Genomic DNA, 27,260 nt, shown 5'->3' on the forward strand with positions numbered 1-27,260 from the left:
TCAAAATAAGATTTATTATTTAGAACCAAGATTTGGAAGAGACAGACATGGCAGATAACAAAACAGAACGCCTGGCTCCAGCTGCGAGGGACGGTGGCACCGAGAGGCCGATGGGCAGGGGAGGCTCCTGTGCCTCTGCTATCAAAAACAGGAGCGAGGGTGAGAACAGCCTGGCCTGGGAATGCAGGGGAACAAGGGAGGCCCGCGGGCACAGAGACTTTGGGGCCCAGATGGAACAGCAGAAGCAGCATTTTCCCACTTCTTAGGACAATGCTAACCCAGCTTTCTGAAAACCAGGTGAGTAGTCCTTGGATAAATGGTTACTCATGAGATTATTGCTACGAACTACTCCGTCCATCACCTCAGTCCAGGAGACAGCTGAAACCCACCACCAGTGTGTTTCAGAGAACAAAACTCCCACTGCATCAGTTTAGATTTTTGAAGGCACTTCAGAGTCTTAAAAATGGCTCCAATTACCCACTCATATTTGGAAGCATTTTAGTCTTACATTTAAAATCAGCAGTGACTTGAGACTGTAGTTAAATCTGGCAAGAAAATGTGGCCAGTCTATGAGAAAAAGAGAGAGGTAAAAAGGGAAATGACAAGCAGACTCATTCTCCGGTGAAGGATTTGGAGGTTTGTAACTTGATTTAAGTTGATTTAAAATAGAATCTCATATTTAAAAAAGAACTGTGATAAATTTAAATAGAACTGGAACTTCTCTTTTTCATATGCATGCCTAGTTTATCCCTTAATTGCTTAAATGACAATTAACTGTGTGAAACAAGAAGTATTTGAAGGAGTGCCTCCTCCTCTTCCTCCTCCTCCCTCTTCTCCATCTGCTGCTCACGGAAACCTGGCTCACAACAGAAGGGAACAATTTGGAACAAAATCCTTTTCCCCCAAAATAATTCTCCTTTATTTTTTATTGCATAACATTTTTGTATTTCCAACTATAAATAAAAAAAATATTAGAAAGAAATTACAAAATAGCATTGAATGGACCAGAACAGCACAGAATTCCTCACACACGATAAATCATTTCCCATCTTCCTCTTCCTCCTCCTTGGCCATGGCAGGGCCTTGCACTTGGCACTGTAGCTGTGGGGGCCACGTGTCAGTCACTGATGGTCTCATTTTCAGAATCTAAAAGAAAAAAATCCACATATGGATTTCACATCTAGGAAAACACAAACCAAACCCAAAAAGGCCATGTGAGTTAGGGCACCTCAAGTGTGTGAGAGGTGCTGCTGCTGGAGTGCACTCTGGGTCCCACTCCCTGGAAACAGAGGCAGAGATGAGCGCTTGTGCTGAGAGGTCAGGCGTGTAAATCATTTGTTTTGGTGGCAGAACCTCAGCAACTCATAGACCAGAGCTCTCATTCCTGTGGGGGGAGAGCCAGGCTCCCAGGAGGCAGAGATGGAAAGAGCCAGCAGAGACAGCTGGCATTTGGCTCAGTTTATTAGGAGGAGGGGAGATGGGTGTGAGACTGTGCTCAGGTGTCAGAGGAGGGTGGGGCTGCCAGGGCAGGTTGTGGCACCAGATCCCCACACCTGCAGGCTTGGCTCCCTTGTCCCACAGAAAGGAGCCAAGCCTTGGATCACAGGATCACAGAATAGTTGGGTTGGAAGAGACCTCCCTGCAGCAGGGCCTCAGGGGTGCTGTGCCCCACCCTGGCAGGGATGGGATCCATCGGCTGCCCCACGAGCAGAGCACGGGGAAGGTGCTTGGACAGACATGAAGGGCACAGCAATGGCAGGAGCAGGGTAAAAGGCAAGGCAGGTGCCAAGAGCAGCACATCACTGAGGCAGCAGCAGCACAGGCTGTTACCTCGTGTTCCCCAGCCCACACCACATGCCCACCACATGCACTGGCCACGGTGGGGACGTGCTGGGGGACATGCACCCCAGACACGGCTCCACAGACAGACAAACATGTGCACACTGCTGTGGAGGGACAGCACAGACAGGTCTGACACAGCAGACAGCTTTGGGAAGCGCTCAGAGCTCATGCAGGGAGTCCCTGGAGCAGCAGGGGAGGCAGGGGATGCTGGGGACAGTGCACAGTGCAGACACTGCCAGGATCTGGCACAGCTTCTGCTGGGTCTCTGCGGTCTGGGCTTTGTGTTTGTTAGACGCAACCCTAACTTTCTCCCTCCTGTATTGCCTGCTCTGCCTATTCATGGGAAGAACTGACTTTTAAGGGAAGGAAAATCATGTCTTCCTAATTCCTCCTTGAGCTTCTGATCAACATCAGCTCTGAACATCTGCCTGGATCTACCCCAGCACCTGCTCATGGTGGATAACCAGCATGTGGCGTGGAGTTTCATCCAGGAAAATAGGACAAAATTAACTATCTCCAGGTAACTGGGAAAAAAAAATCTGGCTGCTACAACACCCAGAGCAGAGCCAGCTCGCCAGGCACTTAGCTCCCAAAACGAACCCCCACAGGTGCTCAGCCGTTTGTTCGGTGACAGCAGAACTGTGGGAAAAGGCAGCCATGGCACACCCTGTAGCTGCTGCCTAACAGGGACAAAGATACCAGATTCAGTCTGTCTAGTCTGATAAACAAACCAGAAATGCTGAGGAAGTTTTTACTTTGTTTGCAAAGTCATTGGAAAAAAAACACCAGAGTAAATAAATACTTTTTGGAGCTATTTTATGTTAGACCTGAAGAATCCCCATTTGAAAAGGACTGGCAGCTGGTTATTTCCTTCTAAATCTCCTAAGTTTTTACAAGGTGCCAGGGCAATAAATGCCTCACAAAAACTGCAACAGGCCCAGAGAAGTCCCCTGAAGAGTGTCTGGTGAGACTCTCATCATGCCCAGCTCTTCAAAAGCCACAGTGCCATAGCTGGTGCTCAAGTGGTGCCTCAGTCATGAAAGGCAAAGTGTAGGAATATGCTCCTTTCTAAGGGGAAAGAACAATCCTAACTTTTCCCTCTGCCTTGCGACTACAACAATGTGCTCAATATTCACCACGCATTCATCCTGTTGCACAAAGAAATTCATCCAAGTGCTCTATGCTTACCAGATTTAGAAAAATCAAGAGCTTCTCACAAGAATTTCACTGTTGTAACACATACTTTATCAAATCATAGGGCATTGTCTATGAACAGCTTCTCCACAGTGACCAAGTGAGCCCTAAAGCTTCCTGAGACTTTGTGTGTCAGACTGAAACAGCCTTGATGGCACACAGCTACCCCTGAGAAGGGAGCAGAGAGAATCACATCATTCCCAACAGCAGCCACCTCCTGGTCCGAGCCTGACTTCCACCTGAATCAGGCGTAAGTGGTCTCTGTGCTCACACAGCCACTGCTCACGCAGTCAGCAGTACAGCACATCCAGACCCCTCTGAGCAATAAATTCCTTCATAAAGCAGAATTTGCAGCCTGACAGGCCCTAAAATCTATCTCATTACAATGCACTTCTGGAGCCCGGCAGCAGCATGGCTGGGGCTGGAACATCCCTGTCTCCTGCTGAATCTACAGGGAGCTCTCCATAGCCAGAAATGCTGCCCCTGCCAAAAGGCACACATATGAGTCACAGCACAGCTCCCACCAGATCAACAAACTGGGGTATTCATTTCTAGGGTATACAGACAGGAAACTGACTGGCAGGGATAAAATAGTTAACAGAGATCAGCACATCGGACAACTCCACTGAAGCTGAATCTGCCCAAGCACCAGTCAGGTGCCCAGCACCACGAACCACTGAGGTGCTCCTCAAGGACTCAGTCCATGATAAATAATCATAGCCAGAAATAACACACAATCATGGTTTTGTTGTTTTATAAATTCAATCCAATATCAGACATTCATCCAGCCATGACAACAAGAGTGTGATCTCCCTGTTATACACTCTGTAGAGAGATTGTGCCCACACTGTCCCACAGGAATCACCCAAAATCAGGACAGAGGAGGGCAGACAAAGAACTGGAGAACACAAGGAAACCTTACTGGACATGACACACAGTCAGAAACTGTTTCACGTGTGACTGTCTCTGAGACAACAATTTCAACAGCAGCAATGGAAAACTTGGGGGGAACCAGTTGGCAGCAAGGCAGAACACAAGGCAAGCTTTTGCCATAATAGCTGATTTCTGATGATTAACATCAATCTCACTCCAAAAGCCTTGAACCTTTTCCTACATTACAGTGGGGGTGGTGGGGAGAACGGGCATGACAGGGAAAGCAATATTGATGTAATATAAATTTTAGAAGGGAGACTCCTGGTTACAACTCTCCAAAGCCAACTTCCAAGGCATGTGTGAGGACAGATGTTTTTCTTGCTTAAATATGCACAAACAGAACAAAATTAACACAGACCCACAAAACGCCCATGGGGCTTCTCTGGAAAAATTCTGCATGTTCCCAGACCAGATAGTAATGCACTGGGATAATGAAAAATGCTTGAAGGGAAAGAGCTACCATTGGCAAAGCCAAGTTAAACTAATGATTAAAAGTATTAGTGATTTCCTTCCACAAACACCAAACAGCAAAACCTGCCCCTGGAGGAAGAAGCTCACTTTAGGAATCCTGACTCTTAGCACCCTGTTCCAAACACAAGTAACTCTGCAGGAGCACAGAGAATGCCACATCTCACCCATTCAGTCCCTTGTCTTGCCCTCAGCTAATGTTAAGGATTTCAGAGAAAAGCAGAAGGCACTGATGGAGTGGTGTAAAGACAGATACGGAGCAATGGGGTTAAGTAATCAAAGAATCCCAGAATGGTTTGAGTTGGAAGAGACCTTAAAGCCCATCTCATCCCACTCCTGGGCAGGGACACCTTTCACTATATCCCAGATTGCTCCAAGCCCCATCCAACCAGGCCTTTAACACTTCCAGGGATCCAGGAGCAGCCACAGCTTCTCTGGGCAACATTTCCTCTTTAAAAGAATTTCTTAAAGATTTATTTTTTTCTTTTTTAAAAGGAATTTAAAAAATATCCTCTCTTTAAAGTTGTGGACTGGAGACCAGAGTTAAACATGCAAACAATCTGCAAGAGCCAGTGCTGCATCATTCTTTTGAGTGAAATCTGTTCCAGGGAGGTTGAATCTAGATTTGCAAAAGAGCCTTAAACCACTGCAGTGTTTCTCCCTGCCATCTCCAGTGCCCAGCTTTGCATCCCTGTGGCAGATGAACAGTGCCAATGGCAGCAGCTCCTCTCCATGTCCAGTCTTACTCTAAGCAAACTGTGAATGCAGTGGGAAAGAAGGATGTGGTAGTGCATTAAGATACTCCATCACAACATAAGGCAATCAGAAAGCCAAATAAAAGTCACACAGGCAAACTTCAACTACTTTCCCAACTTCCCAAACTGAAAACCACAAAATTTTCGCACTATTTGGAGGAACGACTTTGGGAAGTAAACATTTTTTCAGGATTTTTATTCAATTTCTGTAACTAAAAGATTATCTGAAGCTGAGCCTCTGTGCTGACTTCCCACATGAGCCTGCAGCACAGTGCTGGCTGGGAATGTTGGTGATGGCAGAGCAACAGGACATGCAGGACTGGAACCAGCAAGGCCTGGAATTCCACCAGCATGTTTGACCCATTTGCTGCTTGTTGAAGCAATATTCAGTCAGGAATAAAACTAGTTCAGTTCTGGGATCTGTAGGGGATCCTTTTAGGTGTCGTTTTCCCACTCTGATGGCACAGCATGGACCCCTCAGTTCTGTCTTACTCTTGGCTCACCTTTTGCTCAAAAAGTTGCTCCGTTTATCTAATGTCATGCCATTTGCTTAATTGCCACTGAGGTCAAAGCACCCTGTGACACAATCCTCACAACTGAGAGCAAAAAAAAACATAGCTTGAAGTGAACAGCCAGAAGAGCTGCAGACAAGAGGGCCATCAGTAAATCAAAAATCACGAGTATAACAGTGCCAGCAATACATTCTGAGCTCCTGCTTGGCTCCAGTGCAACAGGCAGGTACACAGCTGCCAAGGCCCTGGAAGCTGCACCCATGCCCTGCTCCCCAGCCACCCCACCTCTCCCAGGAGCACAGCCATGCAACGCAGCCACCGTGGGGCAGACGGGCACCAGCATGGACCAGAGACTTCCCAACCAACACAGTACAGGCAGCAAAGCCACATGGAGACAAAAGCAGGAGTGTCACACCTGCATGCCCTTCTCTCATTTCTCTGGCAGCCTCACCCAATCACCCAGTGATGGTGACTGCCTAGAGGGTGCTGGCAACAGGACTGAGCTTACTCACACTTAGATGATGCTAACATCCTTCAGGAGAGCTTTCCTAGTGCTTTGCAGCTCAGGAGCCTCAGTTCATGGGCTTCTTTCCCACCTACCAAACTGAGCATCCTCACCAGCAGCACCAGCAGCCCTGCTCAAAGGAACCAGCTGAGGCTGCAGCCCCTCTGCTCTGCAGAGCCCAGCCCCAGGTAGGGCTCAGGGCTTGGTGCCCCCGAGGTGCCAGCATGCACCCTGGGTACCGCTGTGGAGAGCACCCAACAACTGCTGGAGGCACCACATCTGCTCCTGCTACACAATCCAGGCACAAGAAGGAGTCTGGAAAACACACATGGATTACCTGGAACAGCTGGAAATTGACACTGCTCTATGTTTTAGGAAAACACTGGGTTTTTCACACCTTTTTCAAGCACAAAATGTTTATTTTTCTTTTTAATCTATACAATTTCTTGGGGCTTTTAGTGCCACTGACTTTGTCAGTATACAAGGGATAGACTATACAGGCAATAGCGACATAAACTGTAGGATTCAGTGTGAGCCGAAGGGAACCCGGTGTGAGAACATATTTTCCATGTTTGCTCATGAAGCATACAGACATGAATCTAAAAAACCCAAACAAATTAAAGATACATGGTACAGAGAACAGAAATCTCTTACTGCAGTAAGCATTTTGCCCAGGCAGAAGACTCTGCATAATTGTCTATAAAATTCAATTCTAACTGAATTGATGGAATAATATTTTCAAAGGGTACAAACAAAGTAATTTAGACAGGTAGAATGCTTGAAGTACAATAGAACTATACAATTCACAGCTTGGCAGCACAAGACGTCTCTGCCCCTTAGCAGAGGGCTACAAAATGTCATTGTGGGGCCTTTGGGCGTGCCCACACTTGGGTCCTGTGCTTGTCATGCTGTCCGTAGCGCTCAGGAAAGGAAGGAGACTTACCGTGGCAAACCAGCTCTAGTGGTTACCTTGTGCCTTTACACTAAGTGCAGGTGGAGGCTCTATGCACAGTAAAATAGGAAAAAAGCAACTTTTGAACAGGAGAGAGAGAGGTGTCCGTGCCACCTGGAGCGCAAACTTGGGTAAAAATAAAGATTAAATAAATAAATAAATAAATAAATCCAAACAGAAGGCAGTGTGACACAAAACCTGAAGTGTCAGATAGGAAAAAGAACAGCTTCACATTTTTATTCTGTTTTAGCATGAACACAGCTGGCACACCAAGGATCAGACATCGCCCTCAAGCTCAGGGTGTGCTCTGCTCACATGGGGCTCACAGCCACCTGCAGATATGTTTGCTAGAATCAACTGTTCCATTACTTGTCTTCACTTATGGACATGCATAAGCTTGTGATTTAACTAAATTATAAAAGCCCACAACATAGGGAAAGGAAATAAAATCCAGTGTGCTGCTGATTCAGAGGAAAAAGAGCATTTGCTGCCCGTTACAGAATTAAGTTGCCATCTACAATGACTTTACCACAGGCTGGGAAGGAGAACGGAGAGCACTGCCTGAAGCTGCTCCTTAGTCCTTGTATACACCTTCCTCAGATCACTCCGTAAACGCTCCTACATTACAATATGCACATCACTACTCCTTGTACAAACACCAACAATTTTATGATGAGTGCATCAAACAAGCATGTCAAACAAACCTCACCTCACAATTCTGACTTCTAAAAGCTTCAGAAATGAAAATTCAACCCGTGAATAAAAACAAAGCATTTACAGCAGAATGAAGCAGATGAGGAACGTCAACTGTAAACCTGCAATATCTTTGCAAATAAAAAGACCTCCAACTCACAAGCAGATTGTAAATAAAATACACCTTTCAAATAATTGTACATCTCTTTCCAGCTGGTTCTGGAAAGCTGAGATTCAAGGCACTGATTTCCTGCAGGGTTAGTACAATTTGCTAATTATCAATTCAAGTACAATGATGTTAAGGATCACAAGTGTGAAACAGAACACAAGGAATAAAGTGTCTTCAGCAAGGGGACAGAAGCAGGTATTGCCTTGACAACAAATGATCTGTGGTGATGCTGCCTCACAGTGATTGCTGATGCAGGGAATGGCTGTGCCCGGGGGCTCGCCTCATCCCACACAGACCATGTACAGAGCAAACACTCCAACGTGACGGCATCAAAACCACCGGGACGCAGGGCAGGGTCCCCGTGGCGAGGCCACCCGTGACAGGGTGACCCAGGGACCCGCGGCAGGGTCCGTGCTAGGTCATGCGCAGCCGCGGGCCGGGCGGCCGGGCCGGGCGCTGCAGCGGCACCGGGTACATGGGCAGGCAGGCCCGGCCCAGCGGCGGGACGTGCACGGCGCCGGGCCCGCGGACCAGCCCCGGCTGCGCCACCGGCCCCGGCCACGGCACTCCGTAGACGGGCGAAGGGAACACGGCTCCGTACGGACACAGAGGCATCACGTATGGCGTCACTGCGCCAGCCAGGGCGGGCCCTGGCACGGGCAGGGATGGCACAGCTCCAGGAGCTAATCCTGTGGGCACGGGGCAAGCCACTGGAACAGGGCACTTGCTCCCCAGTCCTGTCCTTACTGAACTTACCTACAAAAGAGAAACACAACAAGTGTTGCTACACGGCACTGCTCTTCCCATGCCAGCAGTGTCCTGGCCCAACGCTGGGGCAACTGCGGGCAGAGGCACAGGGGTCCCATGGTGCCCTTGGGGCTTTCTTTTGGGCTCATTTATTTTTTCCTTTTATACTTTTGTTGGGGGGTTGGGTTATTTTTTTTTGTTTGGTTTTTTCGGTTGTTTTTTTTTGTTGTTGTTTTTGTTCTTTTAAAGACAGAATATTTGGAATTTAATAGAAAAGGCTGATATGAGACAGAGGGGAAAGTTACCTCAATATAACCTCATTCTTTAAGAAGAGAGGAAGCATCATTAAACAAGTGAAAATTAACACCCGCACATGTCCAAAGGAACTCAATGTTAACTTATGCATGAAAGTAAATAAACTTCACTAAATGCAGAATTAACCCAAATCCCATGCTCTTACAGCCAGCCTCAAAAGAGCTTTAAAAATTCTAACCTTCATTTATGCACAAAATTGTTTCACCCAGCTGCAGGGAGCTGATGGTGGCGAGGGTGGCAGGATTCCTCTAGTGGTGGCTCGGTGCCTGGCGCTGGTCGTGCCAGGTGAGGTGAAGCTAGTGAGGACACAGCAGGGCTGCTCTGCCTCATGGGCTGCCAGCACCAATTCCAGCCAGTTTTCTAAAATTCTATTAACATACACTTCAATTACTCAGCTTTTGCATGTAAGGGGCAGAGAAAGAGCTCTCCTCTCTCAATATGGGATGGCAGAGCTTCCCAAATTACACACGCCATCCTGCATGATGCCATGGGAACTGCTGTTGCCCCAGATGTTTGCAGCATTTCATTACATTTTTCATGTCACAGAATTTACAACCACCACACATTTATGGCATAAGGAAAAAAGGCTGTTATTTAATTCTGGGAGTCTCCCATCAATATGATATTTCATATTCAATTGATAAAACCAACATGAAGGTGAAATTTCAGCATTAAAAAAAAATGAATAAATGTTTAAGGTTGTCTGGGATGCTTACTCCATGTTTATGAACAATAAAAATGGCAATGTCCCCCAGGATGCCCTACTTTGGGGCATTAATCTCTGTTCCAAGGGCAATTTTAGAAAAATACAGAAGTATTTGATACTCTCCTTCACTTCCTTGTCTCTCATTCTCATCTGAAACCTGACGGTGAATGTTGAACTGAAGGAGATGCTTCAGGATCATTAATTTAACACCAATAATGTATAAAACCCCACCAAAATTAAGAGAAACCAAAGAACAAGAAGCAGAGGAATCAAGGATATGTTTTCAAGACCTGCAGACTTCTGTATGCTGTTATTAGAGTCTTGTTTTAACATCCTCAAAATGGTGCTTTCCACCAAACTAAGCACCTGTGAGGAATGCCAACAGATGTTTGTGAAAATGCTGCATTTTGAACAATGCTCTCAGGAATGTGTGGGGCTGTTGGGGTGCCCTGTGCAGAGCCAGGATTGGACTATACTAGTAAGAGATTATTCAGTGGCACTAAAAATACAAGGTGACATTTTTACCCTTTTAAAAAATTAATTTGAAAAAGCTTACTTTCAGCTCTTTTAAAGTACTGAGAGATCTGGCTCATTCCAGTTCTGAACTTTTTCCTTCTCAGCTGAATTCCTCAGTAAAGCAGTGGCTGCATTTAATGCTATATATGTGTGACCAGAAAAAATTGTCCCTAAACCCAACATTACACATACACATTAAACATGATAATGTCATGACAAACACATGTTAATGGTTTAAGTTTGTTTCCTCTACCTTCCTCCCATGATTTGAGTGAGCTAAATACACATTTTAAGAGCTATGGCACCTGGCTTTTGCATCTTCCCCTCTGTAGGAGCCTCTTGGCCTTTTTTAACCATCACCTTTTTAACCAATTCTGATGACTCAGCACTGATGGAGGCTTACACATCCTATCAATTCCTGCATGGATGTGCTGACTGAAATTAACATCTGCCAGAGAAGCAGCCTCAGAGCTGTGGATTTCCCAGCTCCAGGAAAGCTATGGGACTGCAAGTTCCTTTGCTGGTCCTGTTCGAAGGGCAGCAGATACACATTCAGGCGGTGATGAACGAGGTGTGTGCATTGCTCTGCTGGGATCACAGCACAGCCCTGAACAGGACTGGCTCAGCATCTCAAGCCAGATGTGGGATGACAGCCAGGGAAGCCCCAGTGCTGCACACTGCTGTGCCCATGGTTAGGAGGTCACCTGAGGAGGAGCCCGAGCTGCCGGGAGTGACAGTCACCAGTGCAGCTGTGAGCCCACGTGGGCTCCCATCACTCCTGTCTGGCCAGCTTTAGCCCTCACAGCATCCCCATGGCCTCCCTGTGCTGAGAACCCTAGACCTGCAGGCAGTCCTGAGGGTGAGGTCTCAGGAGGGCAGGGTGCCATGTATCATATGGGTTAGAAGGGAAACTCTTCCCCTCTACATCTCTACTAGGCTCCTCTGCTGAAGCTATGAACTCACTGAACCAAGAAAGACAGTGGCACCTCCACCCACCAACCTCGAACCTCTGCTCATGCCACCTCCTCACCTGCACACACCCAACTCTGCCTGCACTGAGAAACCTCTGCTCAGAGCACCTGTACAAATCCCTGCAGGTACCAGCTGCCAGCTCCTGCTTCCCCCACATCTGCCCTCTCCTGACAGTTTTTCCTTTGTGGCTGTTTATTCCCCTTTCCCCAAAATAATCACACAAACTCATAATACATACACAGAGAACAACATACCAGAAAACACTAGTTCAAATATCCCAAATCTGTTGTTTGGACTTTTATAATTTTTCCTGTGCTCCACCAGGCAAACTTCAAAGTGCCACCCCAGTGATAATCACAGCTCCAGTACTGTCAAACTACACAGCCAAGCACTGGGCGTGACTTAACATCATCATTAATATTTCTGGGTTTATATCAGAACAGAGGAATCCAGGTAATTCTGTTGTGAAAGCTGACCATAACTATCACAACCCATTTGAAAAGACAGGATTTAGATGATTTTTCTTTTGCTTGCTACCCCATTAGCATCAGTGTTTTCCTTCTGAATGGATCAGCTACTACTGAAACAAAACTGAGTCACAGGACAGAGTCAGAGCTGGTAAGGATGATAAAAGAGATGGACTCTTTTATCAGCTCTTTTATCACTTCTGCCCAGTTTGTTGAAACTCCAAAGCTTTTAGGCACTCCTGAAGAGATGTGTGTGTGCTTTTCCAATCCCTGGAAAACTATTCAGACCAAGAACTGTTGAATAGTTTCAAATACAGATTCATTTTTTATTTTCCCAATCCAACAGAGAGGGAAGACACAGTGAAGGGGCTATGGCTTGGTTTTGGCATTGTGGCCATGTCCAGCCCGACTGCTCCCAGCAGCACACCCAAGCCCACGGGTCAGAAAATGCCAACAGAGGTTCAGATGCTGCTGAAGTGTCCAAGCCCCCAGTGCCCATCACCCGGTGACACAGACCTGTGTGTTTTCAGAAACAACCTCACTATGCACTGGGAACATGTTTTAGCTTTTTGGGGATGTTTTTTCTGTAAAACCCGTGGAGCTACACACCACATGGAGAATAGAAAACATTTTTGGCAATTCCAAATAGTGTTTTTAAATACACAATATTCAGTATTCTTTGCACAGAAGGCAGCTCATATTCCTAAGCTTATTCCTTCACTAATGCTAACCAAAATTACCTGTAAAAATTATTATTTCATCATATCTTCACAAAGATCACAGAGAGAAATCACTCAAGTGGTTTGACCTCAGTTCTTTCTAATATTTCCTACTGCATTTCAAACTGCTGCTGATGAGAATCTACCTGCATTTCCACGCTTCATAAAACCATTTGAAAAGGAACATTTCAATGCTCCTGTGACTCAACTGGATGAAGGCTCCTCCCCCTTTGAAAGGTCTCACACAGATTTCCAATATGATCAACCAGGATTTGCAGGCAAATGGACTGGTAACTTCCATAGAAACAAAGCAGAATATGAAGTCTTCCTTCACATCCCAATTACATTATTGCTGTCTACACCTCTGATAGCAGAGGATGAAAAGAAAACCACTCACTCTTATTAAACACATTACCAGTTTCTCTTCTATTTCCAACCTTAAAGAGCAGCTTTCACTTAGTTAAAAAAATATATGTTATTCACAGTATACAATTTGGTGCTAATGGTAGAAGGAGTCTTGAGTAAAAAAGAGATAACTCAGGAAAGTGAGTCCTCTGTTCCAGGGGGAAAGAGAAGATTTTGAGTCAGCCACACAACTACCCTGCATATTCATAACAGTGGGTGAACAGTAAGAGAAAATAAAGCAAAAAATTTATTTTTCTATTTAAATGTATAGTTAAGATTTTGTATTTGTTTTATTGTTTAATGTATTTTTCATTGTGAGACAACTCCCTTCACTCCTACTCCTGCATGAAATCCTTTAGGGAGGCATTTGTCTTTACAAAAATCCCCAGAGACAAGGTAGAAGTGAAGGTACAAATCCTGCCACCCCCAGCCCCTCATTTCTGGCCATCACAAGGGACCACTTTCCCCAAAACAACAGCTTTTCCCAAAACTAAGCCCATGTGAGACAACCCACCCTAACAGCTCCATAGTTTGTTCCAGTTAAAAAAAAAACAAACACAAAAGGCATAAGAATCACCTTGTTTCCTACTCATCCAGCCTTTATTTCCAACATAAAACCTTATAACCTTCTCTGATGGGCTGGAAATCTGCTTAATGCTCCTTATTTTTTTCTTGCAAAGGCATTTTTCATCTAAAGAGGTGACAAAAGACGGTGGTACCAGATGAACTGAAGCCTGAGCTTCAGATTCTCTCTCGGAAAGCTATTTTTAACATCCTTTATGTGATTTCCCAAGCTTTTGTCTTTCTAGTTGACTTAGCTGTGATTCAGCACATGGACGTCTCCCCATGGAGCTCATCCCTCCAATACACCGGCTACTTGTCCAGCTGTCCACACCAGGAGTCCTCTCATGCTGTTCCCTTCCTCCCCCTTTGGCCATTTCTCTCCCAACACCATGCAGCCCTCTTCTCCCTCAACTTCAATTTCCCTGTTAGGGTCAATTTCGGAGGGTGCAAACAGCAAAACAATGCTGAACTCCCAAACCAACCCTTGTCAAACTCTTCTATATCATGCCTGCCATTTGCAGCATCCTGTGCTATTTGCATGGTCAAAACACTCAACAAAAACTACATCAGTAGTGTTTGCCATCTGCCCTTGCATCTCTGCTGCAGCCAACACAGTCCTTACAAGGACTTCATGCTCCTTACCACCCCAGGTCTCACCCACGCCAGGGCTCCAGCTGATACCACTCCTCCACACAACAAGGAATGATACAAAATGAAGAGCAGGGAATCCCAACCTCTCCATGCTCCTTGTAAATTACCTCCAAAAAACTTCAGTCAGCTCTGCAGATTCCCTGGAACAACTGCCACAGTTGAAAAAGACACAAACCCTCTAAGATCCAGTCTACTGAGACAGGGACATTCCTGCTGCTCTCACAGTGACACAGTGCCTTCTCCACAGGCTTTGAGACAGAGACACCAAGACTACAGGAGGCAAAATCAAAACAAAATTGATACTAATAGGTGATTTAAATAAGTAAAATAACCACTTGTTTTTCCAGAGACACAGGTGGGCAAAACATCCACATCTAATACTTCAAACTTCTGCAGCAGTCTCAGAGGAAAGACACCAAAATGCTGCAAAAAGTGTATCAAAAGAGAGTAAGAAGCAACTTAACAAAATCTCTGCCCTCCTTGCCCCGTTATGGAAACCTTTAGTTTGGGTTTACTAGCAACAATTTGGATTTATTTTATGAAAACTGTTAGGGTCTTAAGTAGACATTGCTTACTCCTGAGCTGGTTAAAGCATTACTGAGTAAAAGGATTATTTATTCACTCAGGAAGCAGCAGGTACCAAAGCAGACACACTGGTGAGGTTCTTCCTTTGGTACATTTCACCTCACCAACAGCTACAGAGCTACTACTGCTACGGGATTTTTTCCCTTCTACATCCCAAAAAGGCAGTGGTTTGCTCTTCATATCTAGTTGTCTTGCTTTTAGGGCACTACAAAACAGCTCCTGTTATTTTCCTCTATTTTGGCTCAATTTGCAGTCTTTTAAGAAAATGAACCCAGCAAAAATTACTAGTCAAAGACTCTCCAGCTGGGAGAAGGAAGAGCTTTGGAAACCCAGACCAGGGTGGGCCAGAATGGTGAACTGGGACTCTGGATGTGTGCTTATTCCTTGCTGTGCTGCCTCTGCATCAGCCCTCAGTAGCATTGAATGCAGACACAATGTACCTGCAACGGCTTTGTTCTGTTACTGAGAACAGAAAGGCACCAGTGGGGGCTTTCCAATTCCCTATTTGTTGTAGGATACTTTGAAAGCATTTCTGAGGATAGTATTGTCCAACAAGCAAAGGTTAAGCACACTCCCAGCTGTCCCCTCTCCCAGCACAGGACTCACTCCAATTCCACTCAAACAACAGCTCCCAACCACAGAGCCACCAGACCCTGCTCTAGAAAGGCTAATATTAAACATAAAAAAGAAAACTTTAGTAAGAGTTGAAACTGAAGTTGAGCAACAGATTATAATGATAGGAGTACTGTTCTGCATCACTGGTAATAAGCGGTTTGGAATTTTAAATATATATATATATATATATATATATATATATATATATTGCTGCCCATATATCCCTTAAGATGATTCCGAAGGACAATTAAAAAAAATTTATTTAGTACTGAATGAAAAGAGCTGGACATTTATAGAAAGCATTTATCTGGAGTAATTTTAGTCTATGTCCTCCTCTACACATCTGAGTTCTGCAAAGGCTGTCAGACACATAGCAAAAGGTATGTCCTTCAAGGAGGGCCACTTACTCCACATGTCTCATTCTGCATTTGCATGGGGTTAGCCTTTGGCTCCATGTCTTGCCTTTTTTGGTTCTGCTTCAGCTGGTTCAAAGAAGGTTTTGTCTGTGCAGCTCCAACAGTTTTGCTCGTCCACTGGTCCACCAGCTTGTGCAGGTCGTCTGTGAACGTCCCTTTCTTGTTGTTACTGTTGTTGGCCTGAACCTGCAGCGTTGACTGTGGGAGGGGCTCAGGACACGTCACCAGGCTGTTGGTCGAGGATCCTGGAAAATCACACAGAGAGCTGAGATGCTGTCTCTGCCTCACCTCTCCAGCTCAAACCCCTTCTCACCTACTGCCACTCCAATGTTGGCTTTTCAGATTTCTAACCCTCCCCTTCCTGGCTGCAGAACACCTTTGCTTAAAGAAATGGTCCAAGTCCAGTGGGTTTGCAGTTTCTATCACATCATGTTACCTTGGCTATTAATTTGTCTTGCGTGAAATTAGAGACAGGGAGTAAAGCCAGGAATGCAGCCCCATAAAGCTGACATCCCATACAACATCTCCTCAGACACAACCATGAGAAAGAGGGAGGTGGGATGTATTGCTAACACTGCAAGCATTTATAAATTGAATTTACCATTTATTTCACTTGCCTAAGTTTACTGTCCTCCTGGAAAAATATTATTGAAACAGAGGTTACACGCAGGGCTGGTTCCTGCTCCTCTGGGAGCCCACCACCTCTCTAGATGATGCCAGGACCATTCATATGGCTATTTGTGTATTTTGGGGGGAAAAAACCCAATAAGGACCATGAAAGTATAGAAGAGAGAGAAGAGAGTATAGTGGGCAGGGTGACTGTTTGAGAAAAAGACAGATAATTTTTGGTATAGATAAAAGCAGTCAGGAAGAGTATTGATAGAAATTTAATTTGGTAAGTTCACTTCTTTCTAGAAGAACTAGTAAAAAAAAAAATCTGTCCTTTTTCTGCTTAGTGACTACAAGTCTGACACAGCAAGCTCAGCAGGGGACTGCAACTGAAGAAGCCTGAATCTGACTTAAGTAGAAAATGTAAAGTAACTTCTCAGCTAACATACTTCAGACAGCTAAAGATTGGAAATGAAGACCATCTCTCCAAGCAAAAAGTTCACAGAACTGTAGTAAAATGATTGTATAAGCAAACATGAACATGGAGTATTTTCTCTGTTGATCGGTTACAAGCCAATGAAACCGAGTACACTAATTAGTCCTACAGTTATATAAAATACATTAATAACCTTTAAATGATCATGCATTCAACCTGCAACATCACTTCTAAGTGAATACTGCTCAATTCCTTTTCCTTTACTTGGAGTAAAAGTGAGAAAAGTAAGGATTTTTAGAAGAAAGCTCTTCAATTGGTGTTTATTATTTCATGCAGTTCAAGGGGGCTGGAATGGTTTTAAGCTATCAATTCCTCCAGCAGAGAGCTGCAGTCATATAGAGGTGTGTATTTCAGAGACAGACACTGGACCCAGTTTCCTGGCTGCATGCGTGCACGGTCTCACACACAGAACACCACGACTCTTGCAGCATGCAAGGTTCCCAAGACATCACAGCACATGCATTACTATCAAAGTATCACAATTTATACAGTCTAGCTTCTGGTAAGTGCATCAACTGTAGTTATTAAAGAACTAGCTTTTAGTAAAAAATAATAATAAAAATGCAAAGAACATCCCATGCCATGAAGGAAATACTGATAAACAAAAATGGGATAGTTACTACTACTGTGATCTTTGCCTAGACATAGTCGTTTCAAGGTGGACCCTACAAGGTAAAACAATACAAGACACACAGAATTAGGTAAGACTAAACACAGCAAATCAGACGGACAAGCTTCTGTACTTTTAAGCAATCAAAAAGTAGTTATTATGCAAGAAAGGACAGACAAAGTCAGCAGTTCAGGTGAGTAAAGGAAGCCTAAATAACTGGACAGCTCAAACCTTTCTTAATGTGCAGCCATTCAAAAGCTTTGGGAGGTACCACAGCATGCCAAAAGCAAGGGCTCGTGACTTAAAGATGCATTTGGGTTTTTTTGGTTGGTTGGTTTTTAAATTTTTTTTTAACTGATTTTCTTTTTCTGTTTTTTTGGGTTTTTTTTGTTTTTTTTTTTTCCCAAATTGCCTTGGCTTCCTAATAGAAGGTTTTGATTTGTTTCCTATTAATGCAGGAAATAATGTCAATTTAGATTGTGATTGGAGGCCAAAAATGCTTTCAGGAACAAGTCAAGCTAGTCTGGCTGCAAAGACAAACCATATAACAACCCTAAAAATCTTGTTTTACAAGTCCAAAAAGATACATTGTTCTGCAGGTCTGAGGCCAATTGTTTCGAAATAGTTTATTTGTAGGATTTGTGTCTAAATGTGAGACTCTGAACTTCAATTGAATGGAACTGTGAATGAGTTTCCCTTATGTCTTGTCCGAGTGCAGAAAATAATCTGTCAGGGTAGTTGAGTTTTGATTTAACTAAACTAGTTGTTTTTTTAAATTATTGTCTCGTTCCATCATTCATCATGATTTTACAGTCTGTTGATAGATAGCAGAGTCCTAGAAGTGTGCCGAGACCCCGACTTGACTGTCAGATCTTGCCAGACATTGGCACTGTTGCTATTTGGGTGCCAGAATTTCCTGAAAGGTATTTTGGACTTGATAAGAAGAATATTGTTATGGGATGGGGGGGATGAGTGTCTGACATGGACTATGATGGGTTCATTGGGAAGAAGCACTTGAAACCATGAGCAAAATCAGACTGGGGCAAAAAAAGTAAGATAGAGGATGATGTGCTTTTTCTCTAGAGTCAACAGTGGTGTAACATTTTGTTACTGTGCCAGAAATGCAGCTTTAAACCCAGATATTGCAGGTCCAGGCTGACACAGGCCCTGAACGAGTCTTCAGAGGAGAAGGAGGCGATTTCAGTCAGAGACTGAAGAAGGAAGGAAGAGAAAGTAAAGAAACGAGGGAGGGAAGAAGTAAGGGAGAAGAGATGTTTGTGCTTCCATATGGGTGGCATGAGGAACAGAGGACTGCTTTGAAAGACTTTCTTATTATTTCATATAGTTCATATGGATTTCTACCCTGAGAAAATCAGAAGAACATGACTACAGCAACACAGGCATGACCAAGTTTAGTTCTCATCTCAAAGCCCAGATAGCAAACACAGTCACATTCACAACTCAACCATCTGTCTTGTATTCTTAAATCTTTTACCTTCTTTTCCCTCAGATATACCTTACCTTGCCTATCCCAAAGTTAGCTATCAATTCCCACAATGGATACAAGTCCCCACGAAGGCAGTGGCCACGGCAGCAATCCTAGAGGCTATTTCCTGCAGCAACAGGCACTTCTTAGCACAATAAGAATGCAAATGGAAAGCACCTGCCTGCGAGAAATAAAAGCAGGCAGCTGACTGCAGTACGTGCTCAAATGTGTGTAAAACCACCTTCATTGCCAGCCCCTCTGCTTCCTGCACACCCAGGCACGGGTTTCCCAGCACCTCAGGTGCCAAATCTGACCCAGAGAAGTGGCAGAAGCAACAATATTCAACACACTCACAATATATCTGCATGAGGGGCTCTAGCTCCGAGGAGAATATCACAGGAGAGTCAGGCACCGAGAAGAGAGCTGCTCTTTCCAGCAGCATTACTCCAGTGTGGGGCTTGGGAGTTGGGAAATATTCCCTAAGCGGTGAGGCTGCCTCAAGCAGGGACTGACAGTTATCAGCCACAGCTGGTTATGAACTCAAATTAAATTAAAAATTCACTTTGTAGATCTAATTCACCTGATAAATTGTATTACTGCTAAAATTAACACGTTTAAGAACAGTACAGTAGATGAATTGTAATTAAGATTTAATGTAAGATTGTGAAAGTTCAGCAGAGCATTTTACCTCCAATTCCAGATCTCTTATCTGAGAAATTAAATAGCAATTATATCATACAGAACAGAAAAAATCCACTGTCCCATATTTGCACTAACAGCTGCCATAAAGTTGGAAAGCTACAAAAAAATGGAAATGGCAATAAACTGCTAGACCATTTCCATAATTGCATATGCACATACCGTACATGAATTGCTACAAACCTGGCAAAAATTGCATTACACAAGATTCCAAGCCTAAGCCAAATGGAGCTTTGAAAATTCCACTCACGATCAGTGAAAACCCTTCCCTAGGGCACCCCTGCAGTTTAACCCAGGAAAGGAACTTCAGGATAAAATTATGCCAAAGCCCATAAAAAATATTTTATTTCATGAAACATACAAAGGTGAAGTCAATATTGGACATGGGCAACAGATCAAAATGTCCTGCAGAACACTGTGAAAGTGTTCAAGTCCTATGGATCTTGTAACCAGAACAAGATCCTTGTGATACAGTCTTTAATCCATCTGAAAATTTATTTTTAATGTCATCACCAACTTTTCTGCCAGTGCAGCAGGTCTCTCCGGCTGGCATATCCCACACCTTGCCAAAGGGCTTGTTTTCCTTAACCAAACATACAGATTCAGAGCACTTCTGAAAATGCAGGACAATGCTGTTTCCCAGCAGCTCTCAAACAAAAAAATACCAGAGAAACCTGTCTGGAGGTGCCATTGAGCTGCTGGCACTGGACAGCTGTGTCCCAGCCTTTTACAACTGCACAGAGGATGGATTCCTACCTGTAATTGTTTGGGTTGGAAGGGACTTTTAAGCCCATCCAGTTCCATCCCCTGCCATGGGCATGGACACCTTCCACTATCCCAAGTGCTCCAAGCCCCATCAAGCCTGTCCCGGGACACTTCCAGGGATGGGGTATGAATGCAAACACACTTAGAACCTAATGGAAATGTTTGGCTTTGCCTGCCTGCTGGGTCCACTGACGTCCCTTCCAGAGGGAAAGGAGCATGAGCCAGCTGGTACTGCCACATTATCATCTTCAACTAATAGGATCAAAGGATGGTTCATGTTGGAAGACCTTAAAAGCCCATCTTGTTCCCAACCCCTGCCATGGGCAGGGACACCTTCCACTAGAGCAGGCTGCTCCAAGCTCCATCCAACCTGGCCTTCCTTAAGCACTGCTCTTCCTGAGGTTCCAGACACAGTTGCTCTGGCTCCCAGCTCCACAGAACACCCTGCCTGCCATTCCACCAGCCGCTGTTCCAGCCCCAGCCACCGTGGGGAAGGACAGGAATGCACACAGCCCCAGTCCTGCACTCACACACACATCCCACCTGCTGTGCTCACAGGAAACCAAGCTGGAATAGCCTCCTGCCCCACCCAACCTGCCCACAGCTCAGCCATGGGGACCTGCCAAGTTCCTCAGGTGAGAGGCACCTCAGGTGAGAGGTTCCCCTGGCAGCCAAGCTGTGCTCTCAGGACTGGGACCCTCAGGGGTGACCTAGGATTGCAGTGTCACCTTACGTGCCTGAACTGCACCCATCTCCTGGTGTGACTCAGGGATGGGGGAGGTCAAACCTCCCCCAGCACTCACCCAGAACCCGAGAGAGCACATGGGCTGAGAACAGAAAGCAATTAGTCATGCTGAGTCATTTAAGCATGAGGAAACTTCACGATTCAAAGGATTTACATATTCCTTTGGTTTCATTCACAACATCCATGCACCCAAACATTTTTAATACACTCGTTTTTAATTGCCATCTCCCAGACTTTTTGCATCCTACTGAACAGTAATTCCATGGAAGATTAAAGAAACATCTTCTGGGAATTACATGTGCAGAAGAAGAAATTACTGTGGCCACTATAACACCAAACCGGAATATCTAGGAGCTGAGAATTCTCCTCAGGTTCTCATAAAAAAATCCCTAAATGCAAAATTGTCTCATGACTTCACCAGTCATTAAAAGCTTACATGGTAATAAATTCTGTAAACGTCAGTCACCTGAGTGTGCTTTCAGGGAGCTCAAACAAGAAAAATTTTCAAGATTATTTCTTAAAATACTGTTTATTCATAAAATTAGGAGGAGTGTTTTGGAGTGGTCTTGTGCCTTTGACCTGACCCACTTGGATAGTAATGAACAGTGCAGAACTTCAAGGGGAGATCTGATACTAGTGTAAACCCACAGTTATTTAACCAAACACTTTCTCAAAAACATTATCAGCCCTTCTAAGGTTATATGTAAGTGGCCTATAGTACCTGTTCAGCACAACATATCTTTATTGTACAAGCAAAATCTGTTTGCCTAAAAAGCAGCATCTACAATTGGGTAAAAAAGTCTTAATTTTTTAATTAAATAGCTTGATATCATTTGGTGGAATTGCCAATTACTTTAGAAGTCAGACAAATAGGGTACAAATAGAAGGTGCACAGTTATTTGAGACAAAATTCCTGGATCCTAGCAATCCATTTCCAAGTATCATCTGAATATCTCATATTGCTTTTTACTTATTTATGCTTTGATGAACTGCTATTTGACTTCATCTCTGAGGTCACATAAGGTCATAAGAAAATAAACTGAGTCAAGTGCTTCAGCCAGATCAGCTTACACAAAAAGTTAATGGGACTCTCCCTTAGAGTAACCAGATCTTCCTGTGCCTTATGACTCCATAAAAAAATTGCTCACTTAAACTAATTGAAGTGACTACATGGGGGGAAAAGCCCACCTGGGACAGAGCTTTGGAAAGAACTAGCTGGAGCACTGTTGTCTCAGCATTTACACATGCAAAGAGCGGGGAAAAAAATTAAAGAAAATAGAGTGGATATAAACAGTACTGTATATCGAGTTAATACAGCCCTTGTATGGAAGTTATACCCTCCAGTGACCTTCTAGAATTGTATCAGCTTGCTACATGCATGTCTTCAGAGTCCAAACATGTGTGAAAGAGACCATTCGTCTACAGAAGGATGGATTTCGTTTGTTGTCGCTGGAACCGGGACAGCAGACATGTATATTTGCCACATTGCAAATAAAATTACTTCAACAGAACATAAAGTACAAAAGCTTTGGTACCTCCAGGGTAAAATTTTACCATCAGGCTATATATAATAAATGATGAGATCTTCCACACATGCTTTTGGTGCCCAGGCATGAGCCAAAAGCAGTGCAAAAAAAGCTTTCACATGAAAAATTAATATAAAAAAGGTGTGTTCATGATGATTACTTAAAAGAAAGAGAAAAAGAAAGAAAAGATGGCTGAGAAAAAGGGGCATCCTGCCAAACATATTAGAGATATAAACCATGGAATTGGGAAAAGGGGATAAAAGAAAGATGGACTGTGATAAAATACAAAAGAACAAATACAAACAGATGGACAAAGACACAGGTCCACTGAGGAATCTGGTACGAGGTTTGCTACTAGATTTATAGGTCACTCTCTCAGACGTTTGGTGGAAAACCGTCCAGCCTGTAAATGAATATAAAGGGAAGAAAACAAAGACACTTATAAAGTACAAGTAGCTGTGATCAGATGTCCTAAACCATCAGTCAAATCAGCTTTGTTAGTTAAAATCTCCACATCTCCCCCTTAACTTTGCCAAAGAGGAGCAAGTTCACTGACCATACACAAAGGATGCAATAACAGCAGAAGAGGACAGATAGATATTTTGTAGATTAGTTTGGCAGGATGTGCAATGAGAGGAAGGTATTTTAATAATCATTGGAATTTCCCATATGCATGACAACAAGATCAGTCAAAGCCTATGACAGGGGCAATACACAGAGGTCTCAGAACTGGGGTCATGGGAGCACAGTCCTGTGGCTGGGACTCCAAAATTATGCACAAAGTGAACCCCTCATAGAAAGGAAACATAATTTGATCCCCTGTGTTTGGTTTTCTTTTAATTTAATTTTTATTTTCTCTCATGCCCAAGACGGTTTGGTAGTCTTGGGGGGTCTACTGGAATCAAGGGGCTAAAAAAAAGAAACAAAGCAAACACTTTCCTAGGCTTTTCTATCTTATTTGTTTTCCATTCATTTTTTCTCAGGAATCCATAAGGCAGACTCTAGAGACGGTATTAGGTTAAAGCCACTGCTGGCAAAACTGAAAGGTATTTCTTTCCTAAGAATTAGGGATGTCTTGGGGCATGCCTTCTCAAGTGCTGGTAACACTCAGCAAGATACTTAAATTTTGCTCTGCTGGCAATACCACAATGCTCTTTTTAAAGATAAGCCAGTAATTTGGACTGCCAAAGGTTCACATTCCTCTATCACTCCTAAAAAGTTCAAGCCTAAGGGAAGGGAACTAATTTTAGCACGTGCTGGAAGAGACATGAAACAGGTGTCAGGAAGAATCACCTTGGCCAGAGCCTGTGCTGGTGTCGGCTGTGTCGGGGCCCAGGCCAGAGCAGATGTCAGATGACAGAGAGGCTTTGACAGAGCAGGGCTGCTGGGTCTGCACAGCCTTGCCAAAGGCGGGGGCTGCGCCGGGAGGCACCGCGGCGGCTTCAGGGAAGCCCGGCTGCGAGTTACTGCTTTCTTTGTGGGGCGAGCCTTTAGAGTCTGAAAGGTTACCTGAAAGAGCAAACAAACACAACACATGCAATGGCAAAAGCTAGGAAAACTCTGAATAAAAAATCCCTGCCTAAAAATAATCCATATCTTGACCCTAAGGGGAACAACCGTTCACCATTCCGAACTACTGGATGGAGCATAGACTATGGGGACAGCCTGCACCAGAAAATAATCCACACCTCCTATCACTAATCCTGTTTCTCCAAGAAGCTCCTGGAGCAGGCTGGATTTTTACAGTTTCTCCTCTGTGTTTTCAGATACCTCAGAAGGAGTACTGCTGGAATAAAGAGAGAGCTCCTGGAGTGCTGAGGAAGAGGATGAACACACAGAATGATGAAGCAGGACACAGAAGTCTGCTTTCCCACACCAAGGGTGAAATCAAGCTAATGGGGAAGAATAAAAAGTTTCAGCAAACACACAAGGAACTTTTTACTAATAGCTATTTGAGTATAATTGTCATTGCCACTGTTAGATACTTCTACTGATAAATTCATGTAACACATGATTACAAAGGTATTTTGGTTTTTAAGCCTCTTTACCTGAGAAATTTGTGTAGACAAAAGTACAGATAGAGACATTTATCTAGATATCTACAGGTAAGTATCAATATATAACCATCTGGATAGATATAGAAGTACAGAGAGTTTCAAACACTGCTTCCATCCCTGTGGGCAAGAACACTCAGTCTCAAGATGGGCCACAGAACTTACTGCCTCTGAATGCATTTGTTTTTCCCAACTCAGCTGAAATCCCTAGCTAAAAGCAAAATCCTCCTCAATATCCTGTCAATAAAGATTGATACAACAAAATTCCAAGGGGCCCTATGATGAGGTAATACTGAAAACAAGAGCCAACAGGTGTGAAATAAAGGGTGAATGCTAGAAATGCTGCTGCTCCCCCAGATAACAGCACAAACTAAGCTGAAGAAAAATTATGCATATTCTGTTCTACATTTTGCTGAAAAAATAGGTACTGGGGTTTATTGATATTTCCCAGGTAAATTATATTTTTGTACTTTTCCAAGAGATAAAAACTCAAGACTGTATTGGTGTGTGAAAATCTCACACTACTTCAGATGGTCAAAGCATCCACCACAGTTTTGTAAATGCTTTTACCTCCCATCCTTTGGGGGAGCAAATGCAATCCCATCTTTTATATATGGTATCTTGGAGGAAAAAGGGAACAACAACAAGATACAGCGTAACAGCATCTATGAAGCGAATACAAATGTTAGTAAATTGCATTTGAAGAATGGAGGAGATGTAACCAGGCTGTTTTCCAAATTAAAGTGGAATGTTATTCCTCTGTTGGCAATGCAGAGCAGGTAGGTATATGGCTTGCCACCAGGACCTGGGACAAGCCTGTCCAAAAGCATGCTAGCTCAAAATCAACAAAAATTCCATCCCTTCCAACAGTCCCAGACATCACACAGCACAGCCACAACCGACACAAGCAACAGGTGAAGGGAAGCACCTAGTGTACCTACTTGTGCTTGATGTTCCACTCCTGAGCTGCTGGACCAGAGGGTTTAAGAGTTTTCCAGCTTTCAATTTGTTTTTGCTGGTTCTTCGGCGCCGGCTGCTTGGTGGGGCAGAGTGAAGGAAGCCCAGGTTGGGAGGAAGGGGTTTCCCCAGGCGAATATATAATGCCTCTATCTCGTTCTTCTGCTGCGTCTGCAGCTCAGCAATCTCTTTCATATGCCTAAAAAGATAAAAGGACTCTGCTAGCAATGTAATTGATAAAGCACCATATCCTGGCAGCATAATGAATTGTCAAAGAAACAAAACAGTTCTTGGTTATAAAACAATCAGCTGCTCATCCCTAAGTATGCAAAGCTACAACAATCTATCTGTGATAATTCCCCATCCCTGGAAGGAGGAGTCTCTGACTCCAAGGCCAGGTTGGATGGAGCTTGGAGCAACCTTAGATAATAAAAGGTGTCGCTGCCTATGGCAGTGGTTGGAATGAGATGATCTTTAAGGTCCTTTCCAACCCAAAATGTTCTGCGATTCTATGAGTTATTCTTCCAACTGGAACTGGCAGATAAGATGATGAAAAGCAGGAAGGAGGAGGGGGAAGGTCCTGGCAATGCCTGATTTGCCCAGAACCAGTTTACTCCTTACAGTTCTGCTCATCCTAAGTTGAGCGGCTGCTAAGGTATGGTAACACAAGCTTCCCTCGCATCCCTTGCAACTCAACATACTTTTCTCTCAGGTTCTGCAATTCTTTCTTCATATCAGCATCTTCAAACTCCGAGTCATTGTCACTGCTCATGTAGGACGACTGTGAGTGGAAAGATGTGATGTTGATGGTAGGAATCTTTGCACCTTGCCCGTTGGGCGACTCTGGGCCAGGGGAGCCACCTTTGGCAGACCTCTGCAGAAAAGCAGCTGCTTTTTTGATTAAGTCCGTGGCTGTGCTGCTGCTAGGGGGGGAGAGCTGTGCGGCTGCAGCAGCCGCCAGCTGCTGTGGGAAGGGCTCATCGGCAGAGTCGCTCGAGGCCTGGTCACACAGGACGTCCACAGAAGAGGCCGTCTGGACCCTGCGGACAGCAGCCTTCATGTCCGGGCTGGAGGGCAGCTCGTCCAGGTAGACGTCTGGGGGGGCCGAGAACCTCAAGCACTGCGGTGCTGCTAAAGTTAATTCATCCTGCATGCTGATGACTGAAAACCTGCCAATGGTTTTGGCTGGTGTGCCACTCTCCTGAGCCTCAGCCTGTTTTTCATAGGAACCAGAGCCTGGAGAGCCATCCCTGTGGAAGTAACTCATTGCCCCATCTGCTGTCGCTTGCCGCATTACGCTCTCTGCGTGTGTGGGCAAAGTTGTCCTCTCTGCCTCCTCACTCTTCTGGAAAGTCTCGATCTGTGGAGCTGTGCCTGATGATGGAGGTGCAACCTGGAAAAAATAAGAGAGTTTAACAAAGGAACTGTAACAATCAAACAGAAAACCACTCCTAGTTCTGGTTACCTGAAGGAGGTCTTTTGCTGGAGCAGCAGGAGCTGAAGCGATGCTTGTGGCTGGACCTGATTTAAAGTTGGGAAAAAATATTTATGTCTGGACTACTTTAATATAATAAAAGGCAATGTTTTATTGTGATAAACTGAAGTGTACCAC

General features: G+C 44.3%; 1 protein-coding gene across 28 annotated transcripts in view; it reads right to left on the reverse strand.

Annotated features, from left to right (window-relative positions):
• WNK2 (WNK lysine deficient protein kinase 2) overlaps positions 1-27,260 on the reverse strand; it is a 99,001-nt gene continuing 71,741 nt past the window's right edge. For 10 of the 28 annotated variants that reach the window (XM_085590881.1, XM_085590862.1, XM_085590864.1 and 7 more), the window contains 8 exons: positions 27,114-27,169; positions 26,350-27,041; positions 25,633-25,847; positions 23,931-24,146; positions 22,942-23,040; positions 17,427-17,471; positions 15,693-15,946; positions 7,366-8,779 (listed from right to left, as the gene is read on the reverse strand). In XM_085590881.1, coding sequence (XP_085447007.1) covers positions 8,438-8,779; positions 15,693-15,946; positions 17,427-17,471; positions 22,942-23,040; positions 23,931-24,146; positions 25,633-25,847; positions 26,350-27,041; positions 27,114-27,169 — 1,919 coding nt within the window. In that variant the 3' untranslated portion in view covers positions 7,366-8,437. Of the gene's footprint in view, positions 1,147-7,365; positions 8,780-15,692; positions 15,947-17,426; positions 17,472-22,941; positions 23,041-23,930; positions 24,147-25,632; positions 25,848-26,349; positions 27,042-27,113; positions 27,170-27,260 lie in introns of those variants that run through there. The other 18 variants (XM_085590872.1, XM_085590874.1, XM_085590880.1 and 15 more) reach the window with 11 other exon arrangements.

This window comes from Lonchura striata, chromosome 12, assembly GCF_050655825.1.
Source record: "Lonchura striata isolate lonStrDom1 chromosome 12, ASM5065582v1, whole genome shotgun sequence".
NCBI lineage: Eukaryota > Metazoa > Chordata > Aves > Passeriformes > Estrildidae > Lonchura > Lonchura striata.